This window comes from Carassius gibelio, chromosome B1, assembly GCF_023724105.1.
Source record: "Carassius gibelio isolate Cgi1373 ecotype wild population from Czech Republic chromosome B1, carGib1.2-hapl.c, whole genome shotgun sequence".
NCBI lineage: Eukaryota > Metazoa > Chordata > Actinopteri > Cypriniformes > Cyprinidae > Carassius > Carassius gibelio.
Window position 1 is genome coordinate 25,671,113 of NC_068396.1, and position 21,121 is coordinate 25,692,233.

The 21,121-nt window shown below is 39.3% G+C and overlaps 1 protein-coding gene and 1 long non-coding RNA gene across 14 annotated transcripts in view; both read left to right on the plus strand.

Annotated features, from left to right (window-relative positions):
- vwa11 (von Willebrand factor A domain containing 11) overlaps positions 1-21,121 on the plus strand; it is a 55,989-nt gene that overhangs the window by 17,831 nt on the left and 17,037 nt on the right. For 2 of the 12 annotated variants that reach the window (XM_052546088.1, XM_052546082.1), the window contains 12 exons: positions 146-332; positions 1,192-1,361; positions 4,565-4,677; positions 4,813-4,929; positions 5,033-5,206; positions 5,360-5,492; positions 5,703-5,852; positions 6,626-6,718; positions 6,812-7,080; positions 7,354-7,487; positions 7,605-7,764; positions 10,791-11,572. The exons of 1 other annotated variant lie outside the window; for it this stretch is intronic. In XM_052546088.1, coding sequence (XP_052402048.1) covers positions 146-332; positions 1,192-1,361; positions 4,565-4,677; positions 4,813-4,929; positions 5,033-5,206; positions 5,360-5,492; positions 5,703-5,852; positions 6,626-6,718; positions 6,812-7,080; positions 7,354-7,487; positions 7,605-7,764; positions 10,791-11,177 — 2,087 coding nt within the window. In that variant the 3' untranslated portion in view covers positions 11,178-11,572. Of the gene's footprint in view, positions 1-145; positions 333-1,191; positions 1,362-4,564; positions 4,678-4,812; positions 4,930-5,032; positions 5,207-5,359; positions 5,493-5,702; positions 5,853-6,625; positions 6,719-6,811; positions 7,081-7,353; positions 7,488-7,604; positions 7,765-10,790; positions 11,573-21,121 lie in introns of those variants that run through there. 9 more of the 12 variants (XM_052546079.1, XM_052546076.1, XM_052546077.1 and 6 more) reach the window with 8 other exon arrangements.
- On the plus strand, positions 1,368-3,593 carry LOC127949143 (uncharacterized). 2 transcript variants are annotated; one of them, XR_008152259.1, is made up of 5 exons: positions 1,368-2,003; positions 2,085-2,143; positions 2,232-2,294; positions 2,997-3,133; positions 3,249-3,593. It is a non-coding gene; the product is annotated as an uncharacterized LOC127949143 (long non-coding RNA). The 2 variants fall into 2 exon arrangements; XR_008152258.1 differs by having other exon boundaries at positions 1,368-2,143.

A 21,121-nucleotide genomic window follows, 5' to 3' on the forward strand; every position in this document is an offset into this window, starting at 1 on the left:
CTTATAAGTAAAAATGATGCATTATTTTTCGTAAAAAGTAACTAACTTAATTACTTATTAGGGAGTAACACAGTAATGTAATGCATTACTTTTAAAAGTAACTTTGCCCAACACTGCTCTTATTAGTCTTTTATGTGTGTAAAAGGAAAATGTAGCCATGGTGGGGAGACTGATCTCAGCAGTAGCCAGAATCCTCGAGGTGGGATCAGTAAAGATGAGAGCCATCCCTATAATGCTAATCTACACAGGGATGCTGTGAACCTGGCAGCTGAAGCCACAATGGAGCTGCTAGAGGACATCCGTGGAGCTATAGGAAACCAAAACTACCTCCGGTATGGAGATAGACTCCTCCTAAAGGGATAGTTCAGCCCAGAATGAAAATTCGTCCAACTTCTACCCTACCTCGAAGAATCCTAGGTGAATGTGACTGTCTTCTTTCAGAAAAATCCATTCGAAGTTATAATAAAAATTGTCCTTGCTCTACCAAGCCTTTCAATGTGGGTAAGCGGGTGTTTGTTGTCGACAGTTCAGAAGACGTGAAATAAAGTTCACGGATCTGTAAGAAAACATCCCTCACACGGCTCCGGGAGATGAATAAAGCCCCTCTGTAGCGAACTACGCAGTGCTGACATACTACGACATCCACCTGTACGTCTTCTGGTTCCCCACAGTCAGCCAATCTGAAAAAAAGGTGTTTATTGCATTTGAAATCTGGATATTTATTTTACAAAAATGCATGGATTCGCTACAGGGGGCCTTTATTCACCCCCCGGATCCATGTGAGGGACATTTTATTACAGATGAGCGCACTTTATTTCACGTCTTCTGTACTGTTGACAACAAACACCCATTTACTTCCATTGAAAGGCCTGGCAGAGCAAGGATAATCTTTAATACAACTTCGATTGGATTATTCTGCAAAAAGAAAGTCACATACACCTATAGGAAGCTTCAACAGTGAGTAGAAGTTGGACGCATTTTCATTCTCGGAAGTGAACTAACCCTTTAAGACAAACCTTCTTAAACTTTTAAGAGATTTGCAAAGAACTTACAAAGGTAGGAGTTGTTCTCTTAACAACCGGTTCTCTACACCACTACTCAAATGCTTGAGGACAGTAAAAAAAAAAAGAAAAAAAATCTGTTTTTGAATCCATTAACCAAAATATTTCTCTCTTTTTCCTCCCCCATCAGGCTGATGGGTATTGCGAGATCTGCAGTGCTGGCTTTTGTGATTGACACCACAGGCAGCATGGGAGACGACATTGCAGAGGCCAAGAGAATCGCCTTCAGCATTATTGACAAAAAGAAAGGAACTCAAGATGAACCATCTGAATACATTCTGGTGCCGTTTAATGACCCAGGTGAGTGCAAAAAACAGCATATAGCACATAAAAATATTAAGTAAAATTATCCATTTTAATTAAACTGAACTGTTTCAATTTATTATAGGTTTATTTATTACCAACATTTGTTAAATTATCCTGTAAAAAAAAACAAAAAAAAAAAACATGCATTGCTGCCTTAGTATATATCTTAGGAAACATAAGCAAAACGAATCATAATAAAGGCTTTGTGATATGGTGACTTAAAATATCGAGTAACCCCAGAGTGCAGTCTGGACGATGGGGCGGGGCGACACTTCGAGGCGGAGCGACACGTGTCGCCCCGCCCATATTTGTTTTCCCCGCCTTTGACATTTTCCTCCGAGCCAGCAGGGGGCAGTTTGCGTTGAAACAAACAGAACGGTGGCAACTACAGCAGCAGAGTAATAACGCTATTCCGTTGATAGCTTGAGGTGAGTAAAAGTGGTTGTGTAAATATCTTATAATATGAAATGCGATGTTCGATCATTTATCCATGGTACGTTCAATTTGAATAATTATTGTTAATAATTATTGATAAATTGTTAATAATTGTTATAAATTGCTAATTTTATTGTTCTTTGTGGATTGTAACAGTACACTCTGTACATGGCTTTAGTTCATAGGTTCGATTTTACAGAGGTATGGCATCACATTTATCAAGTTATTTGAACAGACATGCATGATTTTTGTGTGTATATTATTATTATTATTATTTTTCAGGATGACATGATCAGGAGGTGGTGTTGTTCTGTTCTCCTGGACAGCTTCACTCCGCAAATGTATGTAGCTGTTTGAATGTTGCTACATGAAACATTACTCTGTACTATATCTAGCAATATACCTACCTCTTGACATTTGTTCTTTTAGAGCTCAACCACTGAGGAGAACTTCACCATTCACCATGTCTTCAGGCAGAGTCCAGCAAAGCAGGTTATTTGTGCACATACATTCATTAAGAACTAATAATTACGTGTGTACATGCAGAGGTATTTTAGTTATTACAGCTACATAGTTGTTCAGATGTGAAATTGGTATTATGTACAAGTACTATATTGGTCAGCACTGTGGATTATTTCATATATAGCTATCAGTTAACATCAGCATCAAAGACATTTAAAAACATTTCAGCTTAATTCATTTTCAGACAGCAGCGAGTGTTTTCAATAACTTCTGTTTGCGATCTAATGTGGATTTTGTTCACCATATAAGACAGAAATATTCATATTCAATGTAAAAGATCTTCATGTGGATCATGCATACAAATATATACAAATATATCACTGGATTAATACAATTAATGGCAAAATGAATGTGTGGAAATGTAAACTAATATATCCTACTGACACACAACAGCAAAAGATATAAATAATTGGCTTAAAACTGTAAATAATTGGCTTAAAACTTTTTTTCAATGTGAAAATACTAACATGCCTAATACTTCTGCACAGTATTGTATATATTAACATTTTATTAGTGTTATTATAAAATAATGAGTATGCAGTTGTGACAACAATCTATAGAGTTTTTAATGAGAGTTTTAAAGCACGGTTGTCTGTAGTCAGTGTTTATATAATGTTTAATAACTTTTATATACATGTATAAATAAACCTATGTATGTTTTTGATTCAACAGCTTCCACTGGAAATCCTCAGGGAAGTTATTTTGTCGGCAGGTGACTCTGCATATTTGTCACTTTCTCTGGTTTGCAGATGGTTTAGGGATGTGCTCCGAAGTTTTTCGGAAAGCGGCACAGTTTGCCTGGCTAGACAGTAAGATTTCCCCGTTTAATGCTCATTCTCCAATTGAATTTTGTAGTAGAAGGTTGTTAAACTTTTTTTGTATTATTATTATTATCTTTCATGTATTTTGTCTTTACACTATAAGTTGTGGCCAACTGGAAGAATTGTCCTCCTGTCTCCTGACCGGAACGAGTTCAGACGGATGTACAGCATCAGGGAATGGTTGCAGTGCAGAGCCTTTTTCAAGTTTAACCCACTAGGGTACAGGCCGGCGTGGTGATCTTCTGGGCTTTTGTTTACACAGGATTTTGTTCCAAGGACTGGTTTTTTTTTTTTTTTTTTTTTTTGCGGCATGAAACACATTTGTGTAAGTTCATTGAAGGGAAATAGAGAATGGACTGAGATCAACTGGTTTTGATGTATTAATTGATTTCATTTAAAGTTAAACTTTGCAGTGTATAATGTTTTAATAAAAAAGCTATGGAAAACACGTGCATGACAACAGGTTTCAGTCATTTACATCAGTCTATCATTCTTTAAGGTTTCTCATATTTGATGGTAACATCATGTGCTATACATTGCTCATAATGGATTCTTAATTTAGTTGTGACAGGATTGTGAGGATTAATGAGGTTTTCAGTAGTGCAGTTCAGAAAACAAATAACAGAAAGTAACAAGGTGTTTTTGGGCAAGTTCTTTAGAACCCGTATAGTTCCTTCCTTGCAAAAAGTAACCATGGATTTATTGTAGTAAAAATATTTGTTGCCATATTAATTACTGTGAGCTGTAATTATAAAAACACCATAGTTTTACTATAGTTACTGTAGCAGAACCATGGTAAATTTTCGTAGGGGTCAAGGGAATGTTCAGAATATTATTGGTGACGTTCAGAGACTGGTGACAATTAGTTACACACACGACGCACACACACACACATATATATATATATGTGTGTGTGTGTATATATAATTTGAATATATAAATCAAGGTACTCCATGACTATCTACGTAACCATACTTCGCATAATATTGCCGTGTCATTTTCAACCAGCGAGTAATGCCGAGGTAGCGTCTACAGCCGTTGAGGGAGTAGACCATTTATTTCTATTCTGTTCGTCGTAATCCAAAACTCTTTGTATTTATACGGGATGTTGTGGAAATGCAACAGTAAATGCAAAAACAACATTTATATTCACTTTTTAATTTATATTAAAAGTTTATTAATCTGAGTGTCTACTTCCGCATTCCAATCCTGCTAATAGCGTCATAATTCTCTATACCAATAAGCTGTAAAATCGTCACTCATCTGTACACCAATAAGCTCATCTTAATCATAAACCAATAACCGCTGACGTGGGCGGGGCGACACGTGTTTGGCAAAAGTGAACAGATTTAGTCTAAATGAATATAAATCTAAATTATTTACTGACCAAATATGTATATATTTTCCATTAATTTGTAGACTTTGGACCGCTATTAAGAACCACAGACCCAGCTGTTATGAAGTCAGAGATCTCCAAGATCAGCGCTAATGGAGGAGGAGATACCCCAGAAATGTGCCTGTCAGCACTTCAGGTACTGTGTTTTATTTGTGGACTTTCAGCCAATCCTCTCAATTGTCAAATGTGAATACTGCCAATATAATTCCTAATTAGAACTAAGAAATATTAGATAATTGAGCAAGGAGTCCACCCTCTGTTTCTCCCACAGTTGGCTCTGACAGGAGCTCCTTCCTCCTCATATATATATGTATTCACGGATGCTCCACCTAAGGATACACACTTGGAGAATACCATAAAAGCCCTTGAGAGCAGCACCAAGTCTACAGTAAATCTATCCACTCTTCTTTCACATGCAGTCCTTGCCATCAAAATGTTCAGCAGCCCTCCATCAGTTTCCCACTTTTCCATCTCTTGGCCTTTCTTTTCAGGTATCTTTCATGCTGACAGCATCAAGCAGGAGAAGAAGGGCATTGAGTGCATCGTCACAGTTTCAGATGTATTATGACATGGCCTTGGCCTCTGGCGGTCAAGCCATTGAGGTCTCCAAGTCCAGCATCTCTCAAGCTACGGCCATCATTGTAGACACCTCTAGTTCAGCACTGGTATGATCAGTGTCTTATAGTCTTTTCACAATTGTAAACATCTCACAAACAAAACAGTTATGCTAGCTCACTGACAAAAATACAAACAAAATTGCATTTTCAAATAACTTTCTATTATTATTTTTGTTTGCTCACTGTTTCTTTATCTATCAGGTGACAATTCTTCAGTGCTCTAGGGATCCAGGACGTGAAGAGAATTTCCCCTTCTTACTGGACAGGTCTTTGTCCAACACTATCATCTACATCACAGGAACTGGCCTCACGTTCAACCTCCGCAGCCCCACAAGTAAATTCAGAGACACCTTGAACTAGAACACTAATATTTTTTTTCTAACCAAATTAAATTTTCATGATAAAAAAAAACAAAACAAAAAAAGAAAATAAACAAAACTAAATAAAAAATGTACAACTATAATAACCCCAACAAGAATGGATTGTATTATATTGTGTTCAGCTTCAATATAAGATATCTAGGTAAGTTCTAACTTGCTTCCAGGAGTGACTCAATCGAACACTGTTGTCAACGGACCTCTGGGAACAATTCAGACAGTGGGAAACCTGCAACGAATCCAATTAACTGGAACAGAGATGGGCCTGTGGCACATTGACATGACGACAACACGGCCCTACACCATAAAAGTGATGGGTGAGCCATCATGTACTTATATGATAAATCAATGCAAAGCCAAACATAAAAACTATTGCCAACCTGTTATGAGAAGAATACAGATAAAGTCCTCTCATGAAGCTCAGGCATGTTGGGTCTTTAACATAAACTATGATATTATTTAAAGCATTAAACTACAGTGTTAAACCAAGCTGATTGGTTCATGTTGGACACGCAGCCAATGAGTTTGCTGCTTTACATTTGAATGGATGGTTAGCATTTGCTTGAGTTTTCAGAGTTCCTCTGAAACTCTCCACCTTCCCCAACTCCACCTCTATAGATCTGCTACATATGCTATTTGTGCAGCAACAGTATATCTAATACAGCACCGTATCAACAGCAATATCAGCTATAACCTAAAATAATAAAAGTGTTCCTGTAGCTCAACTGGTAGAGCACTGCGCTAGCAAGCAAGCAAGCAAGAGCTAGATTGGGGGTTTGATTCCCTGGGAACACATGATATGTAAAAATCGATAGCCTGAATGCACTGTAAGTCGCTTTGGATAAAAGCGTCTGCTAAATGCATAAATTGTATTTAATTTAATTTGAATTCAGTAACAAACAACAGCAGCAGCGTAGCAGATCTATTCCACCAAGACCAAATACATTAACATTGTCATATCCATTACCATGATAAAATCTTCAAAGAGTCATGATAAAAATGTAATTGTTCTTTAATAGGCACCCAGAGATGGATGTTGAGAGTATTTAGACCCTTTTTTGCCTTTCTAATTTTAAACCGTGTTTTACAGGTCAGAGTGCGATTACATTCATCTACGACTTTGTGGAGGAGTTCAAAGGTCCCCATCCTGGATTTGCTGCCATTGATGGGCGGCCTAAATCAGGTTTAAACGGTCGCCCTGTTTAACTATTAAACAATTCTTATTGAATGATTTGAATGGAAGTGTAGGGCTACAGATATTTTGCTCTTTATTTAGGCTCACCGGTTAAGCTGCTGCTAACACTGACTGGAGAGAAAGGTCCAGAGGCTCTAGAGCTGCAGGAGGTTGCTCTCATGGAGGTGTCTGGGGTCAAAGTGTCTAAAGGAACCACTGAGAAAATGGCTAATGGAGATTACCTGGTTACTGTGAACGAAGTGCCAGAAGGAGAGTTTGTCATAAGGCTGAAGGGAAAAGACAAGACCTTCACCAGCCTGTTCCAGAGACAGACCACCACACTGATGTCTCAGTCTAAAGTCACCATCAAGGTACAGATGGCATTCTTCTTATTAAAACTTGAAATTAAAAATTAATTATATTTGTGGACTGTGTTATTTAGCTTATTTAAGTGTTGTGCTGTTAGCTTAACAACATGCTAACATAAACATCTATTGAAATAACTAACTAACTCGTGGGTCGAGAAAATCAGTAATTTCTAAGTTCCCATGACCATTATACTTCCTTACGAAGGCAGTAGTTAGCTATAGCTAGTTGTTTAAACAAATGTAATTTGTATTCTGTTATTTTCTCTCCATCTACAGGCAAGAGCAGACAGCTCCATGCTACCAGGACAAGTATTTAAACTCAATTTTACTGTTACAACCAAGGGAACCAGTGGCACCTACACAATTCGTGCAAGGAATGACAAAAACATCCCTATGAATCATCCATCAACGTAGTTCCTTCACTTAGTTCTCAAATCACTCAGTGATGATTGACATACATGCTTTAACCAGCTTGTCTTATAAAGAACAAAACTCAGTGCTACTATTCTGTTTCTTTGCCCTCACAGGCTCAATCTCGTGAGTGGCGGCAGTGCTCAGGGGACTGTGTCTCTCACTCCACCTGGTGATACAGTCTCAGGCACAGATGTTACGCTAACCATCCAGGCAGAAAGCCCAGGAGGAAGTGATTCTAACTATGCTGTCCTTCGCCTTTCTGTTCTCTCCAAGGTAACCTCAAGAGGTTTCAGAATGACTGACGAAGCATTCTACTATTGTGAAATTTCCATGGAAAAGAATGTGGGCTTGGAATATTTTCATGTGAATGTTATTTCAGTCTTTTCAGATTCTCTGCTGATTTTGCACTAGTGGCGTTCCAGCATAAGAAAATGGACAGTTTAGATTTCAACATGATTTCCATGACAGCCAATTGTTTCATAACACAAAACGTCTCAGGTTACAAATGTAACCTTTGTTCCCTGAGAACAGGGAACTAGACAATACGTCATCGACGCTATGGGGAACGCCTCAGGTGTGACAGGTGTCTGAAATCAAATATCAACTCACAGCAATCATGCTGACCGGCGACAGCCGTGAATCATCAGCTTGAATGATGAGCGTGCGACCTGGATATAAAAGGGGCGCCTTGAAACCATGACAATATCCTTTCGTCTGAAGGGACTGTTTGGCAGGCAGACCCTGAGGCATGGCTGGGAGACGTATTGTCTCGTTCCCTGTTCTCAGGGAACAAAGGTTACATTTGTAACCTGAGACGTTCCCTTTCGAAGGGAACCTCGACAATACGTCATCGACGCTATAGGGAACGAAATACCCACGCCGCCATGCTAAAGGGAGTGCATGCCCAATGGCAGTGACAACTGTCAGAACCAGCAATTCAATGAACGCTAGAACCACTCACCCTCAGGTCACACAGGGCTGTCAGTGACAGCACTCCCTACGGTCATAGCCCAAGCTATATGATACCACAGAAAACCTCCATAAACATAGTTTAGTGAAAGGTCTACCTGGGCCTGCTCAAGGGCCTAGGACCACAACTTCAACTTCTTAGAAGGGGTCCCTTCTAGGGAATGTGGCTAGGGAACCCGAGGGAACCCCAGCCAGTCACTATTCAGGGGAATGTACCACCTGAAAAGCCACCAGGCAGGCCTGACCTGGTGTCACTACATAAGACACTACAGACTGGCCACTTCCTGTCTGTCCGAAGACAGAGCCTCTGTACACTTGCCTTTAGGAAGGCATCCAGCCCGAGGAACTGTGGAGCAGGCTGTGAACCACTCGGCCCGGATCTCAGAGACGGGATATCCTGGAGAGTATGACTCAGCGTAGTGCTTTACAACCCTTGCCAGCGAGGGGAGTTTCTCTACTCGATCCACGGATCTACCCAGTGTTTGTGTTTCAAAAACACTGAGGAGGCCTGTGAGGGCCTTAGGACTGATCTAACTGGGAGGCCTCATGAGAGGCCTACGACCGACTGACCAGACTCAGGAGACCACATACTCACATTGACCCTCAGTGAGGGGAGCATAAGATCTACCTGGTAGGCAACCAGGCTTTAGCAGGATAAAGAGGTTCCAGGAGGGAACCCATAGCAGAGAATAAAAACTTGAGCCGAGCCAGGGCGCAAGTTCCCTTCGGTAAGCTGCCTGCTAAGGACTGCTTAACTGAAAGTAAGCGGCCACTAGCTTACAAAACCCAGCATCACCGTGAAACTACTCCCAGGGAGACCTGGAGAGGCCTACTACCTGACCACCACAGTATGTGGGAGCTCACCTTCGGAGAGGCCTGGTGAAGCCTACTACCTGATAACCACGATATGTGGGAGTTCACCTACAGAGAGGCTTAGAGAGGCCTACGACCTGTTACCAGATAACCACCTTAAGTGGAAACTGAAAGTTATTTGAAACTCAACTCCAGGGAGGCCTGGTGAGGCCTACTACCTGACAACCACAGTATTTGGGAGCTCAACTACAGGGAGGCCTAGTGAGGCCTACTACCTGATAAACACAGTGCAGGAAAGCTTACTTTTAGGGAGGCCTGGAGAGGCCTACTACCTGAAAACCATAGCTGATAGTGAGCCAGACTGGCAGTCCAGTTGACTGTCTTTGGGGCCTTGCCTTCAGGGAGGCCTTATGAGGCCTACTACCTGACAGTTCAAGGGAATTCAACTTCAGGTCAGGCTGGCTTCTCTTGCCCGGCCTGAAGAGCACCCGCTGCAGTATTAGTAGGAGAAAAGTCTCCGTCATCCCCCTGCAGCTCACTCTCGTCAGCCGATGACGCGTCCGAGAGGTTAACGCCCCCCTCGAGACTGTCAGCGAGCTCCATCTGGGAGCCCCATGAAGCGCGTCGCCGCTCTGCCTCGGCACGAGCGGGACCCGATCCGCGAGGACCAGACGCTGAACTCTCTTCCCTCGAGAAGAGAGCCAGACGAGAGCGGAGCGTTCTCATAGGAAAACGCTCACAATTTGCACAGGACGCTCCCTCAAGAGCATCCTGTGCGTGCTTTTCACCCAAACAGTACACACACATCTCGTGAGTGTCACCTGGCGACAAATATCTTGGGCACGGGTCAGCACATTTCACGAAATTTTTAGGACTTGCCTTAGATGTGCGTTTCATTTTCGCTGTAAGCAGACGTTTAAATCAGACAAAACAGTCCCTGAAGACGAAAAGGATATTGTCATGGTTTCAAGGCGCCCCTTTTATATCCAGGTTGCACGCTCATCATTCAAGCTGATGATTCACGGCTGTCGCCGGTCAGCATGATTGCTGTGAGTTGATATTTGATTTCAGACACCTGTCACACCTGAGGCGTTCCCCATAGCGTCGATGACGTATTGTCGAGGTTCCCTTCGAAAGGGAACAAAACAAATTGTGTTTGACTTATTCTGAATAAATTCTGCCGAATTTCTATCCATCAAAGAATCCTGAAAGAAAATGTATTATGGTTTTCACCATTGCTTATAATAATTATACAGTAAATGTTCCTTGAACTTGAACAGCAAATCAGTAGATTAGAATCATTTCTGAAGGATCATGTGACACTGAAGACCGGCGTAATGATGCTTTGTCATCACTGGAATAATTTACAATTAAAAATATATTTAAACAGAAAAGTTATTTCAAATTATAACAACATTTCCAACACTATTCTTTTTACCGTCATTTTAATGAAATCTATATACCGCATAATTCAACACTAAGCTGTTGTTTCAACTAACCTTTACTGTTTCATACAGGTTACTGACTTCACACCTCCAAAATGTGAAATTGTCGATGTAAAGGGTATTTGCGACTCCTCCTCTTGCAACTCATCAAACTGGGAACTGTCTGTCAACATCACAGACGGTTATGGAACAGGCATCGAGAGCATTTCCATCCAGCAAGGAAGTGGAAACTTCACCCAGAGGGAAGTGTTAGACGGTGTGATCGTGGTGATGGGTCTGTATGAGGCCTCATGTTGTTCACCTTCTGTGACTTTGTCTGCAGTTGACAAGGTTGGGAACGTGGGCAGATGCAGTAACACCATGAAGTCCAACACAGGCTCGCGCCTTGTTAGCATGTCCCTCCCTCTGTGGGCATCTCTGCTTTTATACACTTTCTTACCTGACGTCTTCCCTATGTAGTGAAATGGAGTTCATCCAGCCAAATACACAGTCAAACAATTATTTTATGCCAATATAAATGTAAAGCATTCTTAAAGCTTTGAAATTGCAAAGCATTTCATCCTAATCAACTGTAACTCACGAATCACCTGTTATTTTTATTATTTCAAAAGTTATAATCGTCATTTTTTGTCACATACTAGTTTTGTGTATGATCAGTACAAATAAATGTTTTCTAATCCACAATATAAATTTTTTTGCTCAAATATAGATTTTTATTTTAGTATATTTTGTGTAAACATATAAGGTCACATATATTTTGAATATGAAATGTTATCATAAATTGGAATGTGTACAACGTTCAATGTGCTTGTATGCTTGCCTAAAATGAAAATATACTTTTTTCCAGTTTACAATTCTTCACAGTGTGTTTCTGCTCCTCTTTTGCTTTCATCTCTATGGCAATTCATGCAAGTTATTTCAATCTTGAGGTTTATAAACGGTATGTTAGACAATCTATAGTCAGTTATATAAAGGAACTTCACATGAAATAATGAAAAAAAAAATGAAAATCTTGTTACACTTTAGAACTCAGCTAGTTGGTTCATTGGCAAAAACAGTTAATATTTTCCTAAAGTACTATTTGTTTATTTAAATAAGGACAATTTTTGTACAAATTTAAATAAAGTAATAGCATAATGTTATAAATATGTATATATATATATATATATATATATATATATATATATATATATATATATATATACATACATATATACATATATACATATATATATATATATATACATATATATTTATATATACGTATATATATATATATATAATATATATATATATATATATAATAAATAAAGATGCAGTATGTTTCACACTGACAAAAGAATAGAAAAATCTTCACATTTAATTACTTAATATTTAAAATGTTTTATTAAGAGCATGCACAAAGTCAGTGCAGTAAAAGTTATTTTACTACTTTTCTATTTTATTATTAGCATCTTTAGAAATTAATTTACAGTTGGACCTAATACTGTTTTATTTTCTGTAACAGAATAATTATCAGTAGCCCAACTAAATGCATAATATTTAACAATTCAAATCATTTTCTTCATTTAACATGTTGTGTGTTGACATGTTTCTTGAGATGGGCCGACTGAGTAAAGCGCTTCCCACATTCCTTGCACTCAAACGGTCTTTCCCCTGTGTGGATGAGCTTGTGTCTTTTAAAATTGCCTAGATCCACAAATTCCTTTTCACAGTGGGGGCAGATGTAGCGTTTCTCTCCTCTATGCCCCTGCATATGCATATTCAGAGCGACTCGATGTTTAAACTTCTTCCCACATAGGGTGCAAGAGAACGGCTTCTCTCCAGTGTACATTCACATATGGGTAGCCCGGTCTGCCTTGGCCAAGAACCTCTTTCAACAAACTTTACAAGGAAATGGCCTTTCTCCAGAGTAAATAAGCTGATGTTTAGTAAGGGTAAAGTGGTATACAAAACTCTTCCCACATCGATACTGCTTCTCCTCTGCATGGACCTCGTACACTAGGAAACCACATCCTTAGATCTTTTAATTTAAATTATCTGAGAGACATGGTTATATTTGCTGATATATAAGCACTGAATGACACAATAATGATTTACTTTTTGAAAAACTAGGTAAAAAGAGCTGAGCAGGGCAAGATTCAACAACCATGCGATTTAAAATACAGGTTGACATCTGCCACATTTGCGAAAGAAATTAATCTTTTGTCAGCCTGATTGATAATTGGACCTAAATTGCACCTATTATTTTTTTTTTTTGTCAGTTATATAAAGGAACTTCACATGAAATAATGAAAAAAAAAAAAAAAAATGAAAATCTTGTTACACTTTAGAACTTCATTTGCAAAAACAGTTAATATTTTCCTAAAGTACTATTTGTTTATTTTTGTACAAATTTAAATAAAGTAATAGCATAATGTCAGGGATCTGGGAAGGAGGACCCAGTTGCAGGGATATAACAAGGTTTTGACAAGACAGGCTGATACAAGAGGTAGTGAAGAGCACAGATACCACAACAGGAACACAAACAGAACAGCTAGGGAAGGCCACTGGGAAGGCTTCAGGAAACAACTGTCAGAATACTTGGTCAGAGGGGGCAGCAAGACCAGGCTGATAGAAAAGGCCACACAAGGCACCATAGAGCAGAGCTCAGGAACTGGTTGACCACAGATTCTGGAGACAGACCAGATGCCAGGCTGGTAGAACCAGGGCAGGACACATGGGGACAGGTTAGGAACTCGAACACAAGACTAGAAGGGACAAAGCTCCACAAAAACACAAGTTAAAGCCAAGACAAAGAATATTAACCAATGAACTAATAAAGGTAAAGTAACAAAAGAAATTACCAATTTAACCAACATAAGAGAATGATCAAACAAAACCAAGAATCAAGACAAGAAAACTAAATTCTACAAATAAAAGCAAAGGGCAAGAACAAACAAATTACTAAAACAAGGAGCAAGACAAGAACATAGAATCACAAGGACTATACAAAACAAGGGTACAAGACCAACCACACAGGGAGACTCGGACACATATTCAGACACATATTCGGACAAAGGGCGTGAGAATAAAAATGGAGCAGCAAACACAAAAGGGTAAGGTGCACTATAAATAGAGAGGAAAATACATGAGGGACAGGTGAGCCCAATTAGACCAACTAGGCTAACAAGAGGGTGTGGTAAAGAGGAAACAAGGAGGAGGGGCTAAAAGAGCACATGGCCGAGAAAATAACCAACAAGGCCATGTGCTGACACAATACACAAGAAACAAAAACATAAAACAAAGTGACAGTGAAAAACCCTGACATATAATACAAAAATAAATTCTGATTCAATTATTTAATTAATCCAATTAAGGTTATATGGATTTCCTCATTGCATCCTGGCAAGTCTCAAGATAATGTACAGGAATGAATGTCATTTAACCTGTAACGAAATACAGTCAATAATATTACTGACTGAGCAATTACTGAACTTTCAGGGGGCCTCAGTGTTCGAGAACAGGTCTGATCTTATTGCAGAATGTGATTGTTGTTTCTATAGATTATAATAAACTGGGACGAGGCTCATACATTCATAAAGTAAATGAAAATTAATCAATGCAGAATTTTTATATGTATGGTCAAAGGTGGTTTTGACCCAATATAAACTTATCTGACATGCTTCAGACCAGAAACAGTTAAGTCGTAAACTCAGTTTTATTACAGCTCTAGTTTTATAATAACAGTTTTGGATGTTATTTCACAGTTGATGTTGGCTATTATAGTAATGATTCATTACTATAGTTATCAGCCCGTTTTTATGACAGTGAAAACAACGGTATACAGATAGGTGAATTGTGTGAAAAATACTGGTTTTTTTACACGTTTTTTTACACGTGAAACATGAACACGTTATATTGCACACTGTTAACACAATCAAAGCTTCAAAAAAGCACGGGACCTTTAACTGTTTATTTCCTGAACTGAAACTTTCTTTACCACGCTATAGAGCATCACAGTCCCGCCCACAGCCGGTGCCGGAAGTAAAAATTCAATACAATTTCTGCATTGACAGTTGGGGTATAAGCCATAAAAACGTAACCATACATGGTAGACTTAAAACCAGCTATGGCTGTACTAAGCGATAGTATATGCTCATATAAACGCCGGTTCATGGGGCACTAACCTTGTTTTGAGATAAATGCCTTTTTTTTGCGATGTCTTGGATAAGTACTTCATTACCCACAATCCTGAACAATCCCACAATCCCACAGTGATGCATCTGATTGATGGAGCTCGTGTAACCGTCTGGTTAAACCCTGTGAAGGTCCGTGAAGACTGACATTAATAAAAAAAAAAAAAAAAAAAAAAAAATTGCGTGGTAGACTTATCAGTGCAATCATGATCTCCTTGGCTGCCATGATGCCTTTTTTCAAGGAGGAAAACCAAAGTGTTCAAAGGGGTGAAAACCACTTCAGATAGGGTCATGTAGTTGAGTGTAGCGTGTCCGAGGGTCAGCTTGTGGGTTTTGTAAGGGTCAGCATGAGGGACAAAGTTTTGGTGAGTTTTGCAGGGAGGTTGGTAACGTTAGTTAGCATTATCATCCACTTTAGCTAGGCTACTGTAGCCTTCAATATGGTATGAGTAATATCAATTATCAATCCCGCCATTCCGTCAATTTCACTGGTTTATGGTAAGGTGTGGGGTAGGTTTAGGGGTTAGCTTTTTTGTTGCATAGTTTAGGAAACACTTTAACTGACACAACCAATAAAAACTTCAGAATCAGCTGTGGGTCGGAGTTTGCACTGAAGTGGATTGGGGGAAAATTGTGCATGCGTGTCATGCGCCAGTCTCTCAATGGGAGGAAGCCACGCCCCCCTTTTTTGAAGCTCCCACCCCATTTTGGAGTTCCCGCCCCTATTTGGAGATCTCCAGGCTGCAGATATACCCTTCTCAGACTTCCTGGATTGTGGGTTGCTATGCAACGGAGTTTGCTCTAAGACTGGAGCGACTCTGAGAGGGTTTTCTTTGACGAAGTTCAGCGAAGGATCTTACGAAAGTTTTGAGTGAGCTTTTGGTGGTTTGAAGAGTACACGCTGGACGATGGAAAGGTCAGCACAAAGCACTGACAAGAGCCCAAGTCACTGCAAAAGCAGAAAAAAAGCAAGGCAAAACTGCTTGTCATTGGGTTATATGCTTGTCCATCTGACCCGTCCTTATTGCACAGCCAATCAGATATTGTCTTGGGCGGGACCTAGAAACAACCCCGCAGAAACAACGAACCCCAGGAACGGAACCGACTAGGAATGGAAGACGCACTTCTCCGCCTTAACATAGAGATGGTTCTCCAGCAGCCATTGTAACACCTGGTGAACATGCTGAGTGTGTACCTGCAGAGATGGGGAAAATATCAAGATATCATCAAGATACACGAAGACAAAGCGATTCACCATGTCTCTCAACACGTCGTTAACCAGGGCCTGGAAGACAGCTGGGGCAATGGTCAGACCAAATGGTAGGACCGGTACTCAAAGTGTCCCGTGGGTGTGTTGAAAGCTGTCTTCCACTCATCCCCCTCACGTATGCGAATCAGGTGATAGGCATTCCAAAGGTCTAGCTTGGTGAAGACCTTGGCTCCCTGCAATAGCTCAAAGGCAGATGACATAAGAAGCAAGTGGTACCTGTTTTTAATAGTGATGTCATTCAGGCCTCGATAATCTATACAAGGATGCAAGGAGCCGTCCTTCTTCTTGACAAAGAAGAACCCAGCAATTGCAGGAGATGAAGAGGGTCGGATGAGACCAGCTTTGAGGGATTCATTAATATATTTGTCCATGGCCTCTCTTTCAGGGCCTTCAAGAAGGTACAGCGTGGTCACCGTACGGTGATTGCCCGAGACTATAAGATTGACAGGAGGAGTAGCATAGGAGACAGTGGTGATCAAAGTGCCATTCAATGAACGGGCAGGAATACGTTCAGGAAGAGGAATGGCAGGAATTCCCCAACGGGTGGCTAGAGAGAGGTCCATAAAGTTGTCCTCAGCTCCCGAGTCAACCAGTGCTGTACAGGAGTTAAAGACATCACCAAACTACTGAATTGAGACAGAAAGGAGAGTGCGAGAGGAGGGGGGATGCAATAAAGGGGTAGGGCTCACCAGCATCCCCCTTTTTACTGGTGAGCCTTGACTTTTAACGGACAGCCTGCTGCGAAGTGACCTGATTTGCCGCAATACAGACATAGCCCTAGGGCGATGCGTTGCTGCTTCTGTTGAGGAGTGAGCCAAAGGCGCCCCACCTGCATAGGCTTAGGCTCAGTGGTTTCTGTGGGGGAAACAGATGACGACTCCTCAGTCCTCCAGGGTGGACGAACTGCCAGGCGCTGACGACGGCAGTTTTGACTAACTTTCTTTTCATCGTCTATTCTGTGAAATGATAGCTGGCTAGCAATGGAACTTGTTGAATTTGCTTTTCAACTGTTTATTCTCTCTCTCTCTCTCTCTCTCTCTCTCTCTCTCTCAAGCAGGGATGTCATATAAACACAGGCACACACATAACAGGGTCTTTCTCATACATGCAGCTTATAAAATGCATAACAAGCAGTGGTGTACTTATTTATGCTCACAAAACGGGTTACACACTCACTCAGTTCAGGAAATGTAGAATAAGCAGGAGTGTCTCTCACACAATCAACTGGGTTCTGGTCAGCGCTCTTTATTCATTACTATGTATTGTCTCGCCAGGATATGCCAGGTGACGGACTGCAGCAAACAATGGCCGTCTTAATCAGTGACACAGACACCAGGCTTCTCATTGAGGGCACAGAGGTCCTCAGTAACGTGCCCTCAACCGCAGCTGCTGAAGCAATGGATTGACATATCTGCTAAACCTCGAGTATTCAAAAGAACTGAAATTCAATTGAGTTTTTTCAGAAAGTTTTAATGGAACTGGACACAAGAAAAATGACACCCAAAGTATGTCGCCTCTGCACTCTGCTGCATAGTCTATGACTGACTGACAGCCTCCATTTCAGTGCTTTGATGATCACACACACACAAACAAACAGGATGGCCCCAGTCTCCACTACATCGTAATAATACACTCTAAAAAACGCTGGGTTGTTTTTTCAACCCAACTGCTGGGTTGAGGCCGTTGGATAGGACTTTGGGATGTTTTAACCCAAGTTTGGGTTGAAAATATGTCTCTGTTTTAACCCAAAGGGGCTGGGTTGAGGACGCGGACGTGAAGGAGAGCACGCACGTCAAGATCGTACGTTCTCAGCGTGAAAGAAGCGAGAAGCGAGAGAAAGACTATGGTAAGTATATATTCAAAATGTAAAGTTATCTTTTATTGTTTACCCGGTTGTATGAAAGGCGGAAGGTTTTATGAAAGGCGGAAACAAAGGAGCTTAATGTTATATATATATTTTTTTTTAAAAAACGGACGCGTTTTTCGCCTCAGACACGGAGGTCTAAACTGACTAATGTAACTTTACTGAACGGAAGATGTACTTATAATATAACGTCCCTGAATGTGTTTTGTCATATTTACATAAGATTTTACATTATCTGTACTTTTTGAGGCGTTAATAGACAGTTATGGTCACGGTTACGCTCATGTTAATTTGTTTTTTTTTTTCGCGGTTAAACTGAATGTATATTTGTCTCCTAAAGGAAACGGCATTGTGTAGTAAAGACTAGCATAATTACTTTGAGGCTGTTGAAGTGGTAACTGTTAAAAGTATGTTAATATACTTATTACATGTAATATTTCAGACTTGTCGAGCTCGTGTCTTCATTGTCCTCGCGTCGAGAGTTAAAGACACAGAAGCTGTTTGTGTGAGGAGTCATAGACCTGTGTGAGGATGAGGAGGAGGTGTTCTTCTGAAGAGAGGGACAGACGGTTTAAGGGGAGTAAACTTCAGAATAACATCAAGTTATCTTTATTTTAACTAAGACTAAAATAATGTTTGTTTTTTTAGATGTTGAAATCCAGAGACAAGATAACTTCATTCTTTTGGGACTGATCTAAGTTATTTTTTTTTTTTTAGAAAATTAATGTTTCTGTTGTGTCCTGCCTGTTTACTTCACATTTTGATGCAACAACAGTGTGATTATTTATATATATATATATATATATATATATATATATATGTATGTGTGTATATGTGTGTTTATATGTATAAATATATATATGTATATGTTCATATTTTATTGAAACCATTGATGTCCCTCTTTTTAGAACTCAAACTAACTGGAGTTAAGGACACAGAAGTCTGCTTGTGTGAGGAGGAGGTGGTTTTCTCAGCTTCTTCTGAAGAGAGGGAAAGATAGTTTAAGGCAAGTAAACTTCATAATTTCATGTTATCAGTTGTTGTTTTTTTAATAAGAGTAAAATAATGTTTGTTTTTTGTTTTTGTAGATGTTAAAAGCCAGAGACATGGGAGAGCATCATTCTTTTGAGATTTTATGTAAGTTATTTTTAGAAAATAAATGTTTCTGTTGTCTCCTGCTGGCTTACTTCACATTTTGATGCAACAACAGTGTGATTACGTGCTCATTTCATTAAAACCATTGATGTCTGTGTTTTTTATTGCAGAACTCAAACCAACTTTGGAGTTGTCTTGTCTGATTTGGAGAGTCATCAATCTTGGTCTTCCCTCTTAAAGGTAAAGTTCACACACAGAAATCATTTACTTGCCCTCATGTCATTCCAAACCTATAAGACTTTTGTCTGTCTTTACAACATAAATTAATATATTTTTAATTTTCTCATAATATTTGTTAATCCATTTATAGTTTAGATAATCAGTATTTTCAAGCCTAATAAATTCATTAATAAATTCAGTTATTGTAGAAGTAATTCATTCTTAAATTATATGATAGCAAACATGTATGTTCAAAATAAAATACTGGTCTCCCAGACCAGCAATGGAGGACACAAATTAAGAGAATATTAAATATATTCATATGTTTTCCAAAAAATGAGTTTGTGTGAGTATGGAAAAACATGGGGAGAGTAAATTATGACCATTTTAATTATTTGGTGAACTTACGGTTTGAAGAGCAGCCCTCCACGTACATGAACATTTTCTGAGGTATGTGAATGTCATGACTGTTTTAATGTTTCAGTAAAGAAGCTTTCTGAAAGCAATATTTATTCCAACAATATCGCATGTCCTCACACTAGTGCTGCCATTATAGCCTCCTGGAGCGCTGTGGTGGACTGAGACATTAAACAACCACACAAAGTGTTGAAACTTTAAAACCGATTATTTACCTATCCTTACGGATGTGAATACACCTCTACCTGAAAATGGATAGTTTAATTAAATGTTTAATTTTTTCAAATGTGTTTCTCTTAGGCCACTGATGAAGAACAGGCGGTGACTGGGATGAATCCTGGTCAGAGAGGAGAATCTTCTTTCCCCTAAACTGATGCAGCGGTGGTTTTAAAGGAGGACGCTGCCCTGGATGATGTAGAAGATGCCACATGTGCTGATGGGGTTTCTTCATGATTACATCAGTTATGCTAAAGAGATCATGAAAATTGACCGTGATGCATGATCTGTATTAATGGACTATGAAACAAACTGTAAGTGTATAATTTGTAAAAAAAAAAAAAAAAAAAAAAAAAAAAAAAAAAGTTAAATGCTTTTTCTGTGTTGTTTAGTTGAAGAGTTTACACTCTTTCACTCATACACCTGCTCACATTCTTTCACTCACACACACACACACACACACACACACGCGTCTGTTAAATGTTATAATATCAAAGTTAATGTTGTGATTTATTTGTGTACTGTCATGCCAGAATAGTTGGTAAAGAACCTAACTAATTGTAAATTTATTGTATAAGTGTTTTCGTATATTTTTATACAATATATACAATTGAACAAAGTCCAATTTGATCTTAAGTTATATTCATCAAATGTTCAATGCTTTATTTATGAACTCTGTAGCTGTTAATGCCATCCTTTTCTGCATTTCTTCTAACATTTAACTTTTTGACTTTTCTCTTGTTTTTAATAAATATTTTCCTTTTGATAATTATTATTTGTGTGTAAAAGTGATATTTAAAATGAACAACATTTGTAGGTTTAATCCCTAGCTCAATTTGGGTTAATTTTAACGTACAAATGCAGTGTTTCCCCACATCCTTACACTCAATTGGTGGCGGCACTCCGCAAGTTCATTTTCTTCCAGTAGGAGGTGCTAAGCGGGAGAGGTAGGTTTCTCCGGTAACGGCTGCAAAGCAGCGCTGAGCTCACAAACGCTGCCTCATCAAATGATATCGAACATTTTCTAAATACAGTAGTTTTCCTTCTGAAATACAGTGATAAAAAACATCCGCTCTGGTTTTTGAAACCCTGCAATGTAGTTATTTTAAACCATAAAAAAGGCAACCCAGCAGGCTGGGTTAAA